Source organism: Osmerus eperlanus, chromosome 4 (genome assembly GCF_963692335.1).
Source record: "Osmerus eperlanus chromosome 4, fOsmEpe2.1, whole genome shotgun sequence".
Lineage (NCBI taxonomy): Eukaryota > Metazoa > Chordata > Actinopteri > Osmeriformes > Osmeridae > Osmerus > Osmerus eperlanus.
This window is the reverse complement of record NC_085021.1, coordinates 16,440,217-16,460,554: the sequence shown is the minus strand read 5'-3', so window position 1 is coordinate 16,460,554 and position 20,338 is coordinate 16,440,217. Positions and strand designations below refer to the sequence as shown.

Below are 20,338 nucleotides of genomic sequence, written 5' to 3'. Positions count from 1 at the left end.
AACATTAGCCAGGGTTCAGAACAAAAGGACTATTGAGAGAGTGCAGGGGGGTGGTGGATTTCTATACTAAATGTTTGGGCAGAAAGGAACACCAATGGTCATATCATTTTTTTCCTCTTCCTCCTGGCCTTAGAGAGTATGGAGATGAGAAAGACCAGTAATAATCCGAAGATTTCTCTACTGAGATGGAGGGTATATGTGTATATCTTCAAATACCTTCTTCCACACATGCGCACACACATAGTCCACCCTACCTGCCTCAGACGTCTGCGTGTATGAGCAGGAAATCCATGGTCAAGGTATTTATTTATCTGGGGGGGGGGGGGGGGGGGGGAGAAATCTCATCAGTGAGTCACTCTGCATTTCTCTGGACTGGAAGGCCTCGTCTTGGTCCTGACCTCAGCATAAACTCTGGACCCTGAAGAAAGCTCTCACTTGTGCTGGGTCGACCCACACATACATGCACTTAGCCTCCAACTCACAGGAGACCTTTCAATTTCATGTTTGGGGTTGGTCCCACACTGCTTACTACCCTCTCTCTGTGTCGATATGTGGAAAAGCCACAGGACTGATCTTAAAACACACACACATATAGACACAGTTTTTCCGTAAAGTGTTGAAATCTCTAAACATAGAATATACTTTGAATATCCCTCACCTTCAGCCTCCGGCCGCCCTGCTAGCATGACAGACATGTCCGAGCCGTGTGAGTGGAGGATATGAGCAAAGAGGAAGAAAGGAAAGACCAAATCCCTCAGTTTAGGCAGAAATATGTCAACTCTAAATATGCAAACTGTAAATATTTGGCCAGGGTCTGATAAACGATACCCAATTTACTTGGCGGTCGTCCGTCATCACGTGACAATATCTCTTTGGCTTGCTTCCAGAAAAACTGTCTGATGATAGATAGCATCTCTTAAGTATGTTTCTGTGTTCCTCTCTGCATTCTGAGGTATTCCTGGTTTCAATTAAGAGATTTGTGTAAATTTTGTATGAGGGGGCTTAGAAAATGGCTCTATGTCCAGAAACACTCATTCAACTCACAGTGGAAATAAAGATATAGAAAGCCAATATCAGAATGAAGGATGTTCCCAAATGTAAACACCTCTAGACTTGTGCCTCATACACAGACCCATTTCTCATCTCTAACAAATAGTTGCTACTTGAACTGCATCCACATACTGACCCCTTTAACCAATCTCTACATCCTAGGTCACCACTAAATCTCACTCCCTCATTCCCCCTCTGTGTTTTAAGAGGCAATATGTGTCACAGGAAGAATATGATCATTAGAAATGAGGCTGCATTCATCAATAGGCAGCAACCCTTATCAAGTAAAGATGGAAGATGTGATATATCACTGTGTGAAAGGGCCACAGGCTGGCGATGCTGTGTAGGCAATCCTCTTAGGCCACAAGGTAGCCTTATTTATTAGACCGCGGCTGTGAGGCTGTCAGTGCATCTGTTGAGAGAAGATCTATTGGTCCAACCTTATTCACTTATGATTATAACTGATCATCCTCCCAAATGGCTTATCAATAAAGTGGAGGCTGGACAGATAATTTATCTGTATTGCTCTGTCGATATGAAGTTCAGAGTCAACGGCTTAAAAGGATATGGCCTTGGAACGTGAGTGATGTATGGTGCTGCAGGACCTCTATGAAAATATGACCCTTTTAATACATCCCTCTCTCGCTCTCTTGTTCTCTTTCTCTCTGTCACTCTCATCCTCGCTGTTTCCCTCTTTCCCATTCTCTTGCTGTCTCTTGGTTGATTTCAACACAAATACAAAATGCTTATGACAATGTATGTTGGCTGACTAAATTCCCCTCTTCAAAGTCAGAGTTCAGTTTACCTGTTAATATTTTACTAACTATCATTAACATATGTGTTTGCTTTGATACTGTATGTAGAGGCATTTGTCTTTTTGGTTCCTTAATAGTCTTTGTGAATCATGAAACGATGAAAAAACCTGTCCAGGTTTATTGGAAAGCTCCAGTGATATTTCACCAGGACGTTTGACCCCGGCACAAACCATAAAATGACTCTTAGGATGAACAGGGTCACCGCTCGTACAGTAAATACTGCCGTTTGTGTTTGAGAAATGGCCGTGACGGAGGCCTACAATAGGCTTTAGTGTTTACCCTCTACATCCACCTTTGTGTGCGGGAGTCTATCTCTCCCAGGTTGGTGTTCAGCCTGGGCCACACCCTAACCCTCGGCCCATCTCGGAGGCGGTTGGGTAACCTGTTAGCTTTAGCCCCGTGTGATAAGTGGCGGACCAATCGGATCTGCACTCTCTCGCCTTTGTGTATGAGAACAAGAAGAACTGAGCATTCCTTTACCATCACCCCACCCTCCACCCCTTCGGCCCCAGCCCTCCAGCCCTCCAGCCCTCCAGCCCTCCAGCCTTCCAGCCATCCAGCCATCCAGCCCTCCACCCTTCTACCCCTCCAGCCCCAGCCCTCCAGCCCAAGCCCTCCACCCCCAGCCCTCCAGACCCAGTCCCAGCCCCAGCACAGCACACAGTATGCTTTTCTCACATTCAACTTGACAGCTCCCTTGTAAGACATTGATAAGAGTATAATGCAGAATCAAACAATGCTAAGCTGGGAGCGATTTATGTTTGTAATGGCTTGCCCTATCAATGGCAATGGAAGGGAGTCACTATCAGCACTCCCTTGATGTTTGCCTTGGCAAATAGCTTGCAAGTCCTCCGCTTATTAAAGTCATCATAAATATGTTCTATCTGATGGCCGCCTTGCTTCCTGGTATTTAGCATGGATGATTTCTATCCCCTCACTCCAGCACGGCCCTCCACCCTAAACCAAACCTACCTCCCCATTCCATCCCAGCCCTGCACCCGAAACCAACCCTGTCCCCCCAGTCCACACCGGCCCTCCACCCCATCCAGCCCTCCACCCTGCCCCAACCCTAACCCCCACACCACCACTATTCACCTTTCGCTGTTCCTCAAGCAGACTCCTGGTCTTATGTGTTTTGTGCAGTGACATGTAATATGTTGCATATGGAGTGATAAATATGCAGTGATAGTACATATATCCCGTCTATCTTTGGGAAGTCCTGAAACAGCCAATTGTCCACACTGTTAGAACAACCAGCTTGGAACTATACCTCCACTCCAGTCTACTCAGATAGTGCCCTAACTCAAATAAGGTCAGTTTGAATGAATACCCAACTTCTGTGTTTGGTTATTAAAACAACTTTAGGAATCTAAAGCACATAAGGAAAGACCTCAGACAAGTTATCTCTTTTTTGTCTGTTCCATTCTTCGTGCAGCTACAGGAGCTCGCGTTCAGTAGGTGGTTTGTTACTGCCTAGATTTGCTGGTTTTAGGGAGTTATCCAATACATATTTTGATCATGTTTGACATTATGGTTTGCTCCCATTTTTAAAGGCAGAGCACGGAGAATCAGTTAGAGGAGATCTAGCTCTCTCTTTCATGTGCAAGACACACACACACACACACACACTCACACACACACACTCTCTCTATCTCGTCTCTTTCACACAGACACTCTGAGACGTGTGTTCAACAGTGAAAGGCTGCTTCTACTAATCTACACGTCAAATAATGGCCAGGCACAGACACAATTAAATGCTGTCCAGCTGCTCAAAACCTAGAGAGAAGGTTTTCAATAACTACATAGCAAAACGTTCAATTTGTGGTTTTCTTGGTGTGGCTCTTAAAGCCAATGGGATGTCATTCAGCCCGGCTCAGAAAGCCTTGAGGTTTGTTTGCTGGTGTTTCTTTTTGGAAACTTGTGGCTTCTGACATCCATAACCATCCATCGGCCATGTTGCTATATTGCCTCATATTATCCAGACTTGAGGAGAATTGTTTTTGGCAACGCGTGCTAACATTTTCCTACTGTAAGATCCTCCAAGTAGGATTTTGCACTTCTTATACCCCCCGGTGCTCTGCTAAGATATTAAACTCTTCCAGTATTCCACTGGTTCTGATGCTAATTGCAATCAGTGTACCTCACTTTAGAGTATAGATTAGCTCTGTCTAAGTTTGACTGCAGTCGTAAAATGCAAACCACCACCACATATGCTTGTTAGGCTTGCACAGGATGCCTGAGAAAGAAGGAGGGGGCAAAGTGCCAGCTCTGGAAATTACTGACACCCGATTTTGCACGGCCGTGTACTTCTGGCAGTGACAGGGTCTGTAAAAACACGAGCTGGTCCACTCGCTGAGTGTCTTTCCCCCTCCCTTGTTTTCTTTTGTCTATTTGGTCATCACCACGTGTCAATACGAATGGTACTAAAGTGCTGGTGAAAAAGCCCTGACTCAGTCCAATAACAAAAGCCGTGCTGTAAATGTTAATAATAGGGGACTTTTTCCACCCCCATGTGAAAACACACTCTCAGACATACAGACACACACACACTCCTAATGAGGTTCTAGACAGTTCTACTTGGAAGGATTCTGCAGGTGGCTGCACTTTCATGAAGCACTAGATGGATTTGTTTATGTTTGAGGTCACATGGGCCAGAGAGAGGTGTTTTGTGCCCAGACACACACACACATACACACTACTTAACTGCCACAGTTTCAATGTTTTTAACTTTGTTTTCGACATGTTGACAAGTTAGCATAAGCCAGTGTAGATACTGGAGAAAAAGGGACTTTGACATGACAGTTACGTGAGCAATAAATCATAAGTTCCTAGTTGGGGCCAACTACTTTTTCCATTTCTAATTAATAGGTTATTTATTTGTTTGACTAGGTCTTGTGTTAGGTCTACAAATTCTAACTGTGCGCATATGTGTATATGAGTGTGGCAGTGGGTGTGTGTGGGAATGTGTGTGTATGTATGAGTCTGCGTGTGTTCTAGCCTGTTCAGTCTGTGACACATGGGGTCCTGTTTAGGGTCAGGTAAATGAGTCCTGAGCAGGCCTGACAGAGCCGCCCCATCTGGACCTGTGGCATCACCAGACCCCTGCTCTCACATCCTGGATTCATCCATTCAGTCTAAAGGCTATGTATTATTAAAACCTTAAACAATTAGAACAAGTGGTAAAAAAGTTAATGTAGTGGGGGGCGAGAGGTGTGTGGGGGGGGGGGGGGTCAGGGGGCTGCAACTGTGTTATGTTTCAGAGCATACTTTACTTACCAGACGGGGAGTGACAGAATGCCTATCCCTTCCCAGCTCCCCGGACAGAACTGAAAGACATTAAAACGTCAGTTTAACCGCTCATGTCTGTTTGCATGTCTCCTACAGTTTTTGGTTACTCTCGCACAATTTGATGCGTACACATATTTGTGTTTGGCATGTGAGAGGGGAAGCCTGAACCTGGCCCACGCCGAACGCCTGGGAGCATTCTGCCAACTCAATGAAGCTGTTGGTTTTGTAAACTGTTACAGCTGGGCTCCCTACATTACTGGAGGACAAGGATCTCCCTCTTTCTTTCGCCCTTCTAGCTCCTTTTCCCTCTCCTTTTTCTTTTGCTCTCTCTCTCTCTCTGTTTCTGTCCCTCTCTCTCATTTTTTGCTCTCCTCTTTCTACTCTCTCCCTTTCTCTCTCTATTTCTATCTGGTTTTCTCTTTCTATCTTTCTCTCTTGCTATGTATCTCTCTCTTTCTCTCCTTTTTTCTGTCTCCCCCTTCTCTCGCTCCATCATACGAGTCCACCAGTCAAAGGTTTGTTGTCAGAACACAATGTGAACAGGATGGTCCGGAATGTGAAGGAGGGCTTCGCTTATCAGCACTGCTGCCACACACATGCATGGAAGCACACACACACACAAACAAACATCGAGACACACAAACATGCACACGCACACAAACATGCACACACACACAAACATGCACACATATACACACACATGGACACATAAAGTACAAACATACAAACAGTGCTCTCTCTCACTTTACCACAAACTAATGAAGGCTTTTTACTGTGGAATTACCTAGTTTAATTCCCTTGAGCTGAATAATAAAGGTGAATGATACCATGTATTTACCGTGTTTATACAAATATCTTACAGATTCTGTAATGAACAGAAGAGTAAAGTCAAAACTAAAGATTCTTGGTTTTGAACACAGCTCAATGCTTGTAATTTAGCTGAGAATTCAATCATAAGTCAAAGTAGAGTAGGTGTACTTGTGTCAGGATCTATGTTGTATGAGCTTCCAACTGGGGAGCATGAAGAGATCTATGAACAGCTTACAGTAGGGAACAGTAGCTCATAAAGTACAGGTGTCCCCTTAACCAGCCTTTACACTTAGATTGACAGTGCTCCGTATGCCTTCAGATTGAGCTTCTTCCTGTTGGCCTGCAGGGGGGATGTAGACCAACTCACTCACTGGCCCCTCCTAAGCAGGTCTGTTAGGATGGTCCCATAAAAGGAGTCTCTGTATGCCAAAATGGAAATAAAACCTCTACAGTTTCCACATGAGATTCTAACTGAGATAACTGCTCTGGGTTCAGGCATATCCTCCCCTCTGCAAATCACCGAGGAGGAGGCTGGAGGAGAAATGCAAACTTTAATACGTCAAGTTCAATAAAAGGGGTGCGGAGTCTGTCTCCATACCCAACAGCACAGCCTCTGTTTGGTGAGATGGGGAGGATAGGAGCAGAGGAAGGGGGCCAAGGCCATAAGTTATGTGAGAGTGTGTCTGTGTGTGCGTGTTTGAGTGTGTGTCTGTGTGCGTGTTTGAGTGTGTGTCTGTGTGTGCGTGTTTGAGTGTGTGTGTCTGTGTGTGCGTGTTTGAGTGTGTGTGTCTGTGTGTGCGTGTTTGAGTGTGTGTGCGTGTGGCAGGGGTTAACGTAGACATTATAATCCCACCTAAATTCAGGAGGCTATGCATCAGTCCACTCTCTAAACTTAGACTACGGACCACTTCCCTTCCTTGATCCATGCCCCTGCATGAATGGGCTCCAGTGAAAGAGGAGGGAGTCATGCATGGGTTACCATTGTCACTGACCCCCCCCCAGAATACGACCCACAGCTCTTCATCATCCTCTCACTTCCTCTGCTTGGGTCTTCAGACAGTGGGGACTTTCTCCCCCCTTTAACCACTCAGGGTAAATATTGCTTGAAGACTTAATTTCATCTCCTTTCCTCACTCGTACACTCACACACACACACACACACACGCACACGTACACACACAAACTGCGAGTCAAAGCCAACTGTCTTAGTTCAATTTCCTGCAAGGCCGAAGCAGAGAGTTCATGTCAGATCTATGAATCTGCTGCATGGTGCATTCATACATCAGGACAGAAGGACAGAGGACTTGGAGGGAGTTGAGATAGGAGTGGGGGGGGTTGAGATGGGGGGAGGAGGGTGGAGGGAGGGGGGGTGTTGGAGGGCGGTGTCGGGGGGGAAAGCTTCCATTCCCCACAATCATACGTGCGGCCAGAGGGACCCTGATTACCAGACCCGTTTGCGTGTGTCACCGAGCCATAACAGTCCCCATTGGTGACCGGGGTCCAGATCATTTGGAGCTGTCAGTCAGTGTTGAGTTTGTTCCTGTTTAGTACCGTGTGGCCTGTTGGTAATCCTGTCTTGTTTCCTCCCCAGCAGATGCTGAGTGACCATGAGGCAACCTCCCCTGATAGCTGCATCAAAAAGGTAAGACCAGGTCAACATGATATCACGGCTCCTGTGTTCACACACACACACACACGCACACACACACCCTACACACACACACATTCATGCCTGTTCCTTAGAGTGATTCAGATGTCTGTAAAACGAACTAGTCTGGAGACGGCCCCACCACCGAAGAAGATAGTGCCGATCAATGGGCGACTCCTCTTCGAGTGCTGTCCACAGATACGTCCCATTGAACAGTCACTGACTACTTTATGAGGTGATAAATTTATTGAGGGGGTGGGCAGTTTGCTTTTACGGCCAGTGTCGGGAGGTCATGGCGGAGAGGCAGAGAGAGTTCAAGTATAAACTTAATGGTCCATGAAAGAACAATGGTTGGGGAGGAGACACCTGTTCAAGGAATCAATAAAAAACACGATGTATGGTTAGGCCCTCTGTGAGAGGAGGAGAGGACGGGAGCAGGAGATGTAAATCATCTGATGAGCAGAGGATAGCCGTGTGCTATGTGGAGGATTATTATCTGTTGAGGCTCCGAGGACTGCCATGTGTCACTGGTGACCTTTGAACTCTGACTCTTACCCAGTGACCCCTTCAGACTGAATGGGAGGCTGGGGGCTCTTGCCAAAGATGGCCTCCTCTACCGTCCTTCAGATTCATTTCTGGAGGGATGACGAGGAGAGGAATCTATATTTGGACAGGCCCCCTCGTTCAGCCTTGTTCCTTCCCCGCTCACTCAGGAAAGATACTGTTTGACTAGATTTGCATTTTAAGTCAAAACTCTTTCCAGTTCCAGTTATTTTTTTCCAAACATACAGACATACAATCCACTGTGTAAGTACTCGTTTCTGGTTGAGGGTCGTTTAGAATTCAACATCCGTCAATACGTTTATTTAAGAGCGACCGCGAGTGTTTTCCTTCACTTTTGTGCTCAGCCCTGAATATCTGCAGTGTGGAAAAAAACACCCAGGTTTAACCCCATCACCTCCAAATGATTGACAGGGGCAATACATATTTGAAAGACATGCATGCAACACACAAACACATACAAACTACACACACGCTGCTGCTGGGGTTCATTGTGCTGAGTGTGGACTGTGGTGGACCTTCTTCATCCAGCCAGACCGCAGGGCCTTCATGAATATGAATGAGATTATGCTTGAGCCATTCTCTATGACATGACTGATTCACCCACGACACACACACCCAAATACTCAGGCACACACCATCACTGTGCTTGATTAAAACAGGATGCAAATGGAGTATTAGGGAGTCCGTTACTGTATGGAAGGACTAATACGTACTATTTATTCCCAGTCCAAAAGATGTGACTTCCTAACAGTATAACATTATAACACATACACACACACGACACACAGATACACACACACACATGTAATGAGGTTCATGCAGCGTGTCCTGATGAGTGTGTTGACAGAATGTTGTGTGATGTATTGCCCGCGTTGATGGGTCACCATGGCTCTTTAAAAGGTCTTTAGTGCTGTTTCATCTACTGTGGCTGTTAGCCTTAAATATGAGGATTCATCTTCCTCAACAATGATGTTGTCTCATACAGCCATTTGTCATCATCTGTTTGGAGTCGGAGGGGGGGGGGGGGCACATCAGACAGACACATGAATACACACACAGAGACACAAAGAGAGAGATGATCTATATAATAGGATCTATCCATCACACTCCCTGATCCAGGCTCTGTGTTTGGAGAGCCCCAGATGCCCCCGTCCCCATCCCCTACCACCCACCACCACCACCCACCACCACCACCCACCACCACTCACAAGCCCAAACAGAGCCTCACCCAGGGGGCTTTAGAGTGGGTGGCAGTCCTGAGCGGAGGGCCTAGCCAGGGATAAAGCAGGAGAGAAGAAGATGTTATTGTAGCTTCCAAAGCCGCCTTAGTGGAAGCTGCCCAGAGGTTACTCTCTGGCTATCTGGAGTGGAGGCCCAGCCTCAGATTCATTCCCCTGACTTAGGGATGGAACGGGGGCCCTTATCCCTCTCTAGCTCCACGTCCGTCTTAGCGCTCTCCTCTCCCCCTCTCTCTCCATCCCTGCCTGTCTGGCTCTCCCCGTCTATCCAAACAGAGGTGGTGTTAGATGGATGTCTATCAGTGTTGGCTGTGATAGGATCAGTAGCTGGCTAGGGAGCTGAACCACCACTATCTGTCTGTCTGATCCTTGGGCCTGCTTATCCCACCTGCCATTCAGTAGTGTGCGTGTGTGTGTGTGTGTGTGTGTGTGTGTGTGTGTGTGTGTGTGTGTGTGTGTGTGTGTGTGCAAACTACTATTCAGTTCCAAAGTCTTAAACAAGGATGCGAGCATCACAACCCATAATGTGTGTGAGAACGTGTGCTTTGTGTGTGTGTGTGTATGTCATCTGTGTAAATCCCCTCTTTAAAAAAGCCTTGGTGTCTTTTGAGACATGTGTAAACATACATGCTACATCAGATGGCAGATAATGTGTTGGAGAAAGACACCCTCAATCCATTACAGGGAAAATCAATGGTCTGTAATTGCATTTTTCCCTGGACGATCTTCACCCCTTCAGCACTATCTCTTTCACACAGTCCTTTCAGTTCTCAGCCTGGATTACACCCATTTATATCTCTATTTCCACCATGAATCTTTTTAAAGTGTGTGGAAAGATACAGCGATAGTCTACCTATTGACTCTCTTTCTCTCTGTCCAAGAAAAGTATACATGGTTTCCTGAGGCACAGACTTGATTTGATGCTTTCGCTTGAAATAGAGATTAATGGTTTTGTTTTGTATTTTGACAGGGAACGTGGGACAAATGTATTAACCTTCTTTGCTCTGCTTTTTTTGTCATTCCTTATTGATAAGAATGTGGTTAATGTATTCCATTGATTGAAATTAACAAAAACATTCAACTCCATGTGTTTAGGGTTCGTGGTGAACTATGTGACCCCTGGTTTGGCCCTAGCGTGTGTGTGTGCATGTGTGTGTGTGAAGGATAATGTTCCCTCGGTCACATGCTGTAGGGAAAGTAAATTGTTTGGGGCTGTGGTTGGGAAAATTGTCGAGAGTGTGAGAGAGGTGTTGGACGGGGTCATTAGCATTAGTAAGTGTTGGTGTTTGTGTTTAAGGTTTTGGATGGGGGTCACTGGTATTATAGTGTGTGACTGAACCTGAAACATTGTTTTTTTTCTATCAAGCCAGAGAATTGAGTCTTTAAATGTGGTCTTTAAATGGCCCCAAATTTATGAAGGTTATTAGGTAGACACTGAAAAGCATTACAGGTCAGAGCAGTGATTCAGCGCCCCAGGCCCAAATCCCCCATCCCTCCTTAAAGAGGCAGATGATTGATTGATAATTATGATAATTTGTTTGAAATGATTATCTGGATATTATAATCACTGCCACCCTAGCGCACCATGGGGGCAACTCATTTCCCATAATGTGGGCCATCAGAAATGCCCCCTGGTTATGAGAGAGTGTGTGTGTGTGTGAGGAGAAAGGGGGAAGCAGAGGGCCCCCCCGGTCACCTCCCCAGGGGCAGTGAGAGGCCGATGAGTGATGACCCCTGGGAGGTGGAAATCAGAGCAGAGTAAACAGGCAGGAGGAGGACAGGAGGAGAGGAGCGGGGGCTGTTAACTATCTGTGGCGGGGGGCAATTATACGCCAGGCCAGAGCGAGACCCCTCCCACCGCCCCGAGCCCTGGGGCAGCAGAGGGGCCTACAAGAATGTTGGGGTCTTCCTCCAGAACAGACTGGGAACCTTTTTTCTCTCGCGCTGTCTTTCTCTCTCCGTCGCTCTCTCTCACCAACACACACACACACACACACACACATACACACACAACTGCCTAGTATGGGTAAGACCATGGGACCAGTATATATAGTATACAGACAGTTCACTCTGGCCACAAGCAGTCTTGTCCATCAGAGATTTGCCTGTTTCAGGTGAAGCACTAGTCAAAATGAAAAGTCCATGTGCAACTCAACACTGGTGATGTTACATACTTGGTGCAGTGTGGCCGTAGGGTCAGCTAGTGCTGTACGTGTATACTGATGTGAAGATGAATGCCTTTGTTGAAATATAATTGGCAAATCTCACATTTGTTCAGCTTTCAGTGAAAGGCATTATAATGTTCTATTATAGCTCCATGTACGTTGAACATGCAATAATTTAAAGCATCCGGGTGGGTCCTGTCAGGGGAATGGAGGGAGGGATGTGTAAGAATAATATATGTGGTTTTTCCTCCACTATGACTTAATGATAATATCATTTCTTTCTTCTCTGAGGCCTGGTTACATTTTAATGGCTCCGACTGACATGTTGTTTTATTTCAACCCGTCCCAAGTTCCCGCATTCAAAATATACAGCAGGCTGTGTCTGGTCCGTCAAAGCTACTCGTCAGAAACCAGATTCGCTGAGTAGCAAAGTTCTACATAACATATTAGCTGGGAACAAGCAGACAGTTATACAAACATGTTGAAAGCTTGAGAGCTTTAGAGGTATGTTCACATCGTTTGGGGAATATCCGAGTTTGGCAAAGGGAGGGGTAATCTTTCAGGGCCCAACTTTAAACATGTGACCATGTCTCTCAACTGTCAGGAATCTCTCATGCCCAGAGCCTGGAGTGTGTCCTCTGTGTGCCGTGTCATGGCTGTTGACTGATGATCCAAGGCCAGGGCTTCAACCAGGGGAGTCAGAGGAGGGCAGGGAGGATCAAGATCTTCTGGATCTGTGGGAATGTTCCAGGCTTGTCGGTGTAGAATGGTGTTGTGTCTGAGACCTTCACTGAGGGACTCACACCATTACCACTGTCCCAAAGGCCAACTCTGTCCCTTGCCACCAGTGTGTTGTGTTGTGTTGTGTTGTGTTGTGTGTGTGTGTGTGTGTTTGAACCCATGACTGAAGAGATGTCTGACAGTGTGTGGGCTCTGTCTGACGCTCTCTCTGATCAGCACCCAACGTCACCACGGGTGGAAGCGCTGGGAGTGGAATTCAAGTGGGAGACAGAAGGGGGGGGGAAGAGAGAGAGAGAAAGAAAGAGAGAGAGACAGACACAGAGATCGAAAGTGCGAGGGGGCGGAGGAGAAGCTTGAGACACCATTTCACTCGAACGTCAGATGACTGACTCTCTCTCTCTCTCTCTCTCTGTTTCCCTCTCTCTCTTTTTCTTTCTTTCTCTATAATCTTTCTGTCAATGGGCATTCCCCCCCACTCTACATTCTCTCTGAGTCTCAAACAAAAGGAGGAGGGCAGACAGACTGTCAGTGGCTTGGTTTGTTATGTGAGTGTCTTAGCCTACTACACACACACACACACACACACACACACGCAGACAGACAGACACTCACACACACACGCATTCCCTCTCTTTGTCCACTCTGGCACCCACACAGATAGCAGGAGTCCATTAAAGCAGAGCGTGTGAATGCAGAGGGCCGCCCGGTCAAGCAGCACGGATAATAACATGTAGAAACTCTCTGTGTTGCTATGGGAGCCTGGTGTTGCCCTGAAGAAATTAGGGAGGACACAGTGAGGAGAGAAGCAGTACGCGCTCCCTCTCCCTCACTGTCTCTCTCTCTCCCTCTCCGTTTTCTCTCTGTCGCTCTCTGTCTCTTTCACTCTGACCCTCCACCCACGCACACACTGAACACACACCGAGCCCTCCTGCTGTAAGAAGACCTGGTAGACAGCAGCATAAGGGGAAGCGTCTCTCTGAGTGCAGGGTGCTCTGCCTGTCCTAATGCGACCGAGGAGGTGACTGCTCTCACAACCGGGCCTTTGCATAGGCATCTCTTCAGACGGACTGTCTGGAAGTTGAGACAGCTGCTTGGCTGGGTAGAGGGGTCCGTGATGAAGCAAGAGAGTTGGAAAGACTGAGGGGGAGGGGGGGGGGTTCTGAGCATGCCTCTGCACAGTGAACAATGTGTCCGTGAAATGTTGTCCGTTATGAGCTAGTTGATAAACACACGCATTCACACACAGGGTGGCTGCCCTCCACCTTTGGTCCTCCTGTGTTTCTGACTCAAGCCCCCTTGTTGTCCCATGACTCTTATTATATACACACAGAGAGAAAACGGGTGAATGATGATTGACAGTTAGACACAGATAGGCGTTAGACACAAGCAGAAAATGACAAAGAGACAGACCAAGAGAGCAAGATGGACAGGGGGAGAGTGAGAGAGAGCGGCAGGGGGAAAGACCCCCTCTCAGGGATGTGGAGGAATGCCAAAAAGCCCAGGAGAGGCGGGCTGCCAGTCCAGAGACAAACTCCGTCTGGAGAGAGAGAGAGAGAGAGAGAGAGAGAGAGAGAGAGAGAGAGAGAGAGAGAGAGAGAGAGAGAGAGAGAGAGAGAGAGAGAGAGAGAGAGAGAGAGAGAGAGAGAGAGAGAGAGAGAGAGAGAGAGAGAGAGGAGAGAGAGAGAGAGAGAGAGAGAGAGAGAGAGAGAGAGAGAGAGAGAGAGAGAGAGAGAGAGAGAGAGAGAGAGAGAGAGAGAGAGAGAGAGAGAGAGAGAGAGAGAGAGAGAGAGAGATGAGAGAGAGAGAGGAGAGAGAGAGAGAGAGAGAGAGAGAGAGACTGGCCTAGCCAACCCAAGGTCATAGTGAACGAAAATCCTCCCTCCTCCTAACATCCACCCATCCATCCCCCATCACACAACCCCCTTGAATATGTTAGGCAGACAAAACAGTCAAACTTTGCGGAGTGAAAAAATGTGACCTGAGGCGGGAAAGGGGGATACTGGAGAAGAGAGGTGGAGATGGGGTGAGAGGGTGGTGGGGTACGGATAGGGGGCGATGATGAGTCTTTGGGGAGCTCTTAGCTAGAGAGGGGTGGGAAGTGAAGTGTGCCAAACTATCAGGTGTTAAACACTCCCCTATAGTCAGTTTATGAAATATGGTAGAGGCATTTTTTATGTTAACTAAAAAGTGGTGTTCGACTTGTTCTATTTTTAATTAGTGCCCCAAAAGAGTGAAATGTGGCATATTTACACTCCATGAACACAGACACCCAACTCCCTCGTCCTCCAGTAGTGTCTGAAAAGGTATCAGATCATCTGAAGGTAAAGAATCTCATAGCATAGATTCATGTTGTACTTGACATGTTTTTTATGAGCGGTCAGCTCCGTGAAGCTTTAGGGTTCACATACATGCAGAGACACGCACATGGACACACAACACACAGGGCTGCCTGTGAATATCTTTGTGGCTGAACTCTGGGAGGAAGGTGGTGTAACCAGATGTGTGTGTGTGTGTGTGCGTGCCGGCTTACTCATGGGGGGTCCGTGCATGTGTATTTGTGCAAGGAAAGATAGAGAGATAGGGTGAGTGTGAAAGTGAGAGAGATAGAGAGAGAGAGCTCCCATCTGTGCCACACATGGTGAGGATTGGCCAGTAGTAGGTCTAATCCCTAGGTCACTCTCAGACATACCTTCAGGGTTTTCCACAGCTTCTCAACTAGACACAGCCCTGTGTGTGTGTGTGTGTGTGTGTGTGTGTTTGTGTGCGTGTGTGTGGGGTGCGAGAAAGAGAACATGAGTTTCGGTGTGCAATAAGTATTTTGATGCAAGTGATGTTTGAGAGAGAAAAAGAGAGAGAGAGAAAACGACTGCTTGAAACACTCATTTAACCTACCCAGGCTTGGTTATTAAGTTCAGAATTGATTCTTTAAGGGAGGAGTATCATTTCAACAGTCAGCAAAAAATACCTTGAAAAAATGTCACTCAATACCTGTCACAGTTGAAAGCACCTAATCAACTAGTAAAATAACTGCTCTAAATTGATACACAGTCAATTGATTTTGAAATTGATCCGGAAAAGAGATCTCAGGAGGATGTTTAGTGGGTAATGTTGGTCAATATCTGCAACAGAAAATGGCTCTATTTGTGATACCAATGCTATATTTTTGTGAATGGGGAGGTGTCTGTAAAGTGCAGTATTGATCAAGGTAGATATTTTTCGGTTTTGTATTAAAGCAATTCAAAACCTGCTGTCGTTTTTACCTGTGCAGTTTTTCAACCGAAATCATTAACCAGTATGACAAAATGCAGCAACAATGCACATAAAATAAGGATGTGAGTAATGATTGTACCATTTGTATGTGCACAGTTGTGTGTTTGGTGGTGTGTGTTTGTGTTTGGCATCGTCTCCTGGGTGTTATACAACGCCTCGACTACAATATCCCTGTAAGCTTTCGTCACAGACAAGTTAATAAAACAAGGAACCTAGCCCCCTCCATTTCACCCACCTCCCTCCTCCCTCCTCCCTTCCCTGCTTCTCCCTGTCTTTCTGTGGAACACTGGGGCTTTGAGAGTCTTAATCTTCATTACAGGGCATTACCCCACCGGGGGGCCTCAGACGGAGCCTGGCACCCGGGCGTCCACGCCACAGACACCCACCTCGCCACCCTCTCCCCTCCACCCTCTCCCCTCCACCCTCTCATCGCCACATCGCCTCTCTCTTCCTTTCCACTCGCCCGACTCAGTCAAATGAACTGTTAAATAAGCGGTTGTGGGCCTAATCTGCGAGCCGGAGCCCCGGCCTCCACAGCCCCGGCCTCCACAGCCCCGGCCTCCACAGCCCCGGCCTCCACAGCCCCGGCCTCCACAGCCCCGGCCTCCACAGCCACGGCCTCCACAGCCCCGGCCTCCACAGCCACGGCCTCCACAGCCCCGGCCTCCACAGCTCCGCTGGTGCTGCTGGGGGACGTCTTCTCTGACCATTAACACCAGCTATCGATCACACTCAGGGGAGAGACTTCTCTTTTTACAGATTCATCATTAATTACAGAACCCAAGGGACTGGGGAGTGTGTGTGTGTGTGTGTGTGTGTGTGTGTGTGTGTGTGTGGGGGGGGGGGGGGGGGGGGGGGCAGGCTTCCGCACCCAGACCTAATCTCCGAGTGTGTCTGTGTGTATGTTTACATATTTAATGTCTGTGAATTGATTTGTTTTTATTCTTGTCAACCCAGGCTCACTCCTAGTCCAGCCCCAGCACATAAACAACACTCACATCCCAGCACCTCTTCCTCAAACATGGAGATGCACACACGCTGACACACACGCTGACACACACGCTGACACACACACTGACAAACACACAGATATCATGCTATCATCTTCCCCCCTTCATTAAGCATGCTAATGAGGACAGTTGACTTCCCATGATTAAGATAATTAAAGAGGAAGCCTAATTGAGTAAACAAGCGTGGAGGCCGTCACCCCTAATTAAGCCATTAGAGGGAAGAGCAGCCAGGGTGCTGGCAGCAGTAATTAACCCACGCCTGTGAGGACACAGAGAATTATCTGTTAGAGAAACAATGATTAGGCCAAGTGGGGGACCCCAAGAGAGACAGGATACAAGGGGAATCACATACACACACACACACTGTGTTACAAACATGCCCTTGTGAAAGCAAGTGCTACCACGCAAACACAAACACACACACGTGCACACAGACAAGTTCCTTGTGACGTTGTGTTAATTCATACCAGATCATCTTTTTCTTCAGCTGCTGTAGATATAGTGATTTTTACAGTAAAGGCTGCAGACAAGCACAGCCCTGTTCACACCTGAGAGAGGTGATGACGACCAAGCCGTGTGGGTCAGGAGAATCTCTTTGTGTCCACTGATCTGGAGCTGTTAGTAGAGACATACAACTGGCTTCAAAGCTTCGAATCTTTCAATGAAATATCCATTGAAAAGGCCTTAGTTCGAAGCCTCTCCTGTTAATGTATGTATATTTACATTTACATACATTGTCATTCATGCCTGTTATTGAAGTATTTTCATCCAACCATAAAAAAAAAACTAGATAATACTATAGGGGAATCATTTCTACTTGAGTAAAACAAGACATTTGTATGTGTGACATTTAAGATGAGAATATTCCCAATCTGAGGTTATTATCATATAAAACAGAGTATGATACAGTACATTAGGCAGGGAGTCAAACAGATTATTTTGCAGTGATTTACCTTGGGGAATATGGCATGAAAACCAATGACATAATATATTTTAATACAAACCAAATCTATTCAAATTAAGACCATATTTATTTTGATAATAATGGCATCGGTCACTGAGAGACAACCCCGTGAATTGAAAACAAATGCTTGAAATATAATGATATGAAAATGGTAACCGTCGTATTTTTATGAAATCTCTGCCGTTGTAAGGCAAGACGTTTAGTTTCACAATCTGTATTAGAACCACCAAGGAATTTTTGCTGTGGAAAAACTAGTAGATTAGAGCTGCTTAAATTTTCACATTTAATAAAAGTGTGTTAATTAAAAATCACTCCAGGCACAAAATATAATTGTTTTTGGTGTAAAAAAAAAGATTTTCCATCCAGGTCAGGATAACTCTGCATGGTGTTATCTGCTAACAATGAGCTTTTTTTTTCTCTACCCAGTGGCTGCATTCTGAATCTGATTTAAGATCCCTCTGTAATGGGCATACCTGCTTGACAAACATGACTTCTTAGTGGGTGACTCGTGTCAAGTATGTCTGAAATAGCACGTAAATGAATTAGCAATAAAATGGACTTAGCCAGAGTAGCAGGGGTGCCCATTATTGGTGCTCTAATCACTAAAGAGATGCCATTCACTTGCCTTAAGAAGGCACATTTCTCACCGCTTGCTGGCCACCGGCCTTCATAAAGCCACGCATTTCTAATGGAAGCCTCTCTGCTTGAGCCCCAGCCCCAAAGCCCCCAGCGCTTTCTTTCTCTTTTTTTATCCCCTGCCCCCCTCCCTCCCTTGTAAGATTTTCAGTTTTGATTACCGCTGGCAACAGGCTCTTAGCGGCCGGTGGAAGCGGTGCCTCGCTGCTGAAAGGGCCCCCAGCAGGCCGCAAAGCCTTTGAAATTACGGGGCGAAAGGGAAAGTGCTCGGCGCGCCGCATTTAGGCCATTTAATCAACTCCCAGACTTTTGATAGTCAAAACAATGGTTAATTACAGTCGCACCTGCCCACGGGGTTAAGGGTGGATCAGCCTTAATGAGAGAGAGCTAGCGATGGGGCGCTTTGTACCTTCAGCATCTCCAAGGCTGGCAGAATAATGCTCTGACTCCAGGGATGCCCCTGTGTGCTGGCACCCCGGCTCTGCACTTAAGACTTGTTTTTCAGCCACCAATGATTGACGAGGGCGGGACGGAAAAGGGAGAGAAAAAAAAGAGATTGACTTTAATTCCATCTCTTGTGTTTGTGGAAATTATACAGTACAGCTATCCCTCCGTGCAGAATAGCAAGCCTTTTTCTTGTCAGATAACGGAACTCGGTTCATTCGAAGCCTTTTGAAAGCTTCCTGTCGTTCGGCAATGTGGATCTCTCCTCATATGAAGGATTCCATTTTCAACATCCACAATTGTTTCGCTATTAGTCAGATGACTATGATCATAGGCTATAAGTAGCTGAAGGAATGAGGGGTACTTGACACATGACAGAGGTGGAACTCTGTACGCCGGCTTACAGATGCTGTCTCTGATCAAATCTAACCTTCCTTCCTCTCCTTTCCTTCATGCAGTCTGTCTCTTTCTCTCCATCTCCCCAGGGCAGAGAGTGAGAGATAATGAGAGGAGAAGAATGAGGCTATTAAAGGACAATTTGATAGTTCACACACCATGTCCCGAGTCCCAAAACAAGATGTGCTCAGCGGAGCACACACACTGCTGCCCAGCTGGGGCGACAGATCAAAGCATATTAAAAATGACCTCGGTGTCAGAGCATTGATCTAAAACCAGGTGCCACACACAGAAACAGCTCCATCGGCTTGTTCCTTTTCCCCCTCCCTCCTTGTGACTGGCGACAACTTAGCCATGGCATTCTATTGTTCCTCTTACAAAGGGAATGTAGCAGCATGTCAGCGTTTACAAAGCTGCCATGGCATGGACCAATTACTCAAGCTCTCCACCAGGTTCCAGAGGCTCAATAGCAGTGTAACTTGCATTCTACGTGTGTGTGTGTGTGTGTGTATATATACTCAGGTGAGTCGTAGGTGAGAGTAATACTTTAATTTAGGTAGTGATGAACACACTTGTGTGTGTAAGAAGTTTGGCTTAGTTATGACAGAGTTGGCATTCTTGTGAGATATTAAGGTGGGCTTAACTGTGTCAGCAGTACCAGAGTTGCGTTCAGTCTTTCATGTTCCATTTATTTGACCCCGACCCCTAACAAACATAGACACACAAACGCACACACACATAGACTACATGTACACATCTACGACTCCCTTACTAGGGTAGTAATCTATTTTTTTTCTCCCTCTCTCTGTGCTATCACTAACCATATTTGCCCCGGCCAATCAGTTTGATTGATCATGGGCCAGGCCACAGGTTTGCAATCAGCTGGCCGTGGTGCCGCCCCCGGGGTATTTCCCCAAAGACACCCCTAGCCTGACAGCACCATAAACTGGCCATTCATCAAAGTGTCCCCCTCGGACCGCAAACAGAGATACACCCCGAGTAGAGAGACCAGCCTGGGAGGACTGTCACACAGGCCCTCAGGCCCACCCTCGGTCCAGACTAGGCTCTGTGTTAGGATGAGGCTACTTCAAGGCGAGACAGTAACCCTAGGTCTGGACTACTGCTAAGGTTAGGGTTGATGGCACAAAACAGACAGAATGAATAATCACTTGCCTTGATGTTCCCATTAACAGACACAACACAAACGCACGCAATCTCATACACACTGAGAAAATCTTGTGCTTGGGAATTAGCTTACAGTGTGTCTATTTGGCCTACAGACTTGTAGCTATAAATGCT

General features: G+C 46.7%; 1 protein-coding gene across 6 annotated transcripts in view; it reads left to right on the top strand.

Annotated features, from left to right (window-relative positions):
- Nucleotides 1-20,338, top strand: part of prdm16 (PR domain containing 16) — a 147,157-nt gene that overhangs the window by 73,168 nt on the left and 53,651 nt on the right. For 5 of the 6 annotated variants that reach the window (XM_062459491.1, XM_062459489.1, XM_062459486.1 and 2 more), the window contains exon 3: nt 7,555-7,605. In XM_062459491.1, the coding sequence (XP_062315475.1) occupies nt 7,555-7,605 (51 nt within the window). The remainder of the gene's footprint in view (nt 1-7,554; nt 7,606-20,338) is intronic. The other variant, XM_062459485.1, reaches the window with a different exon arrangement.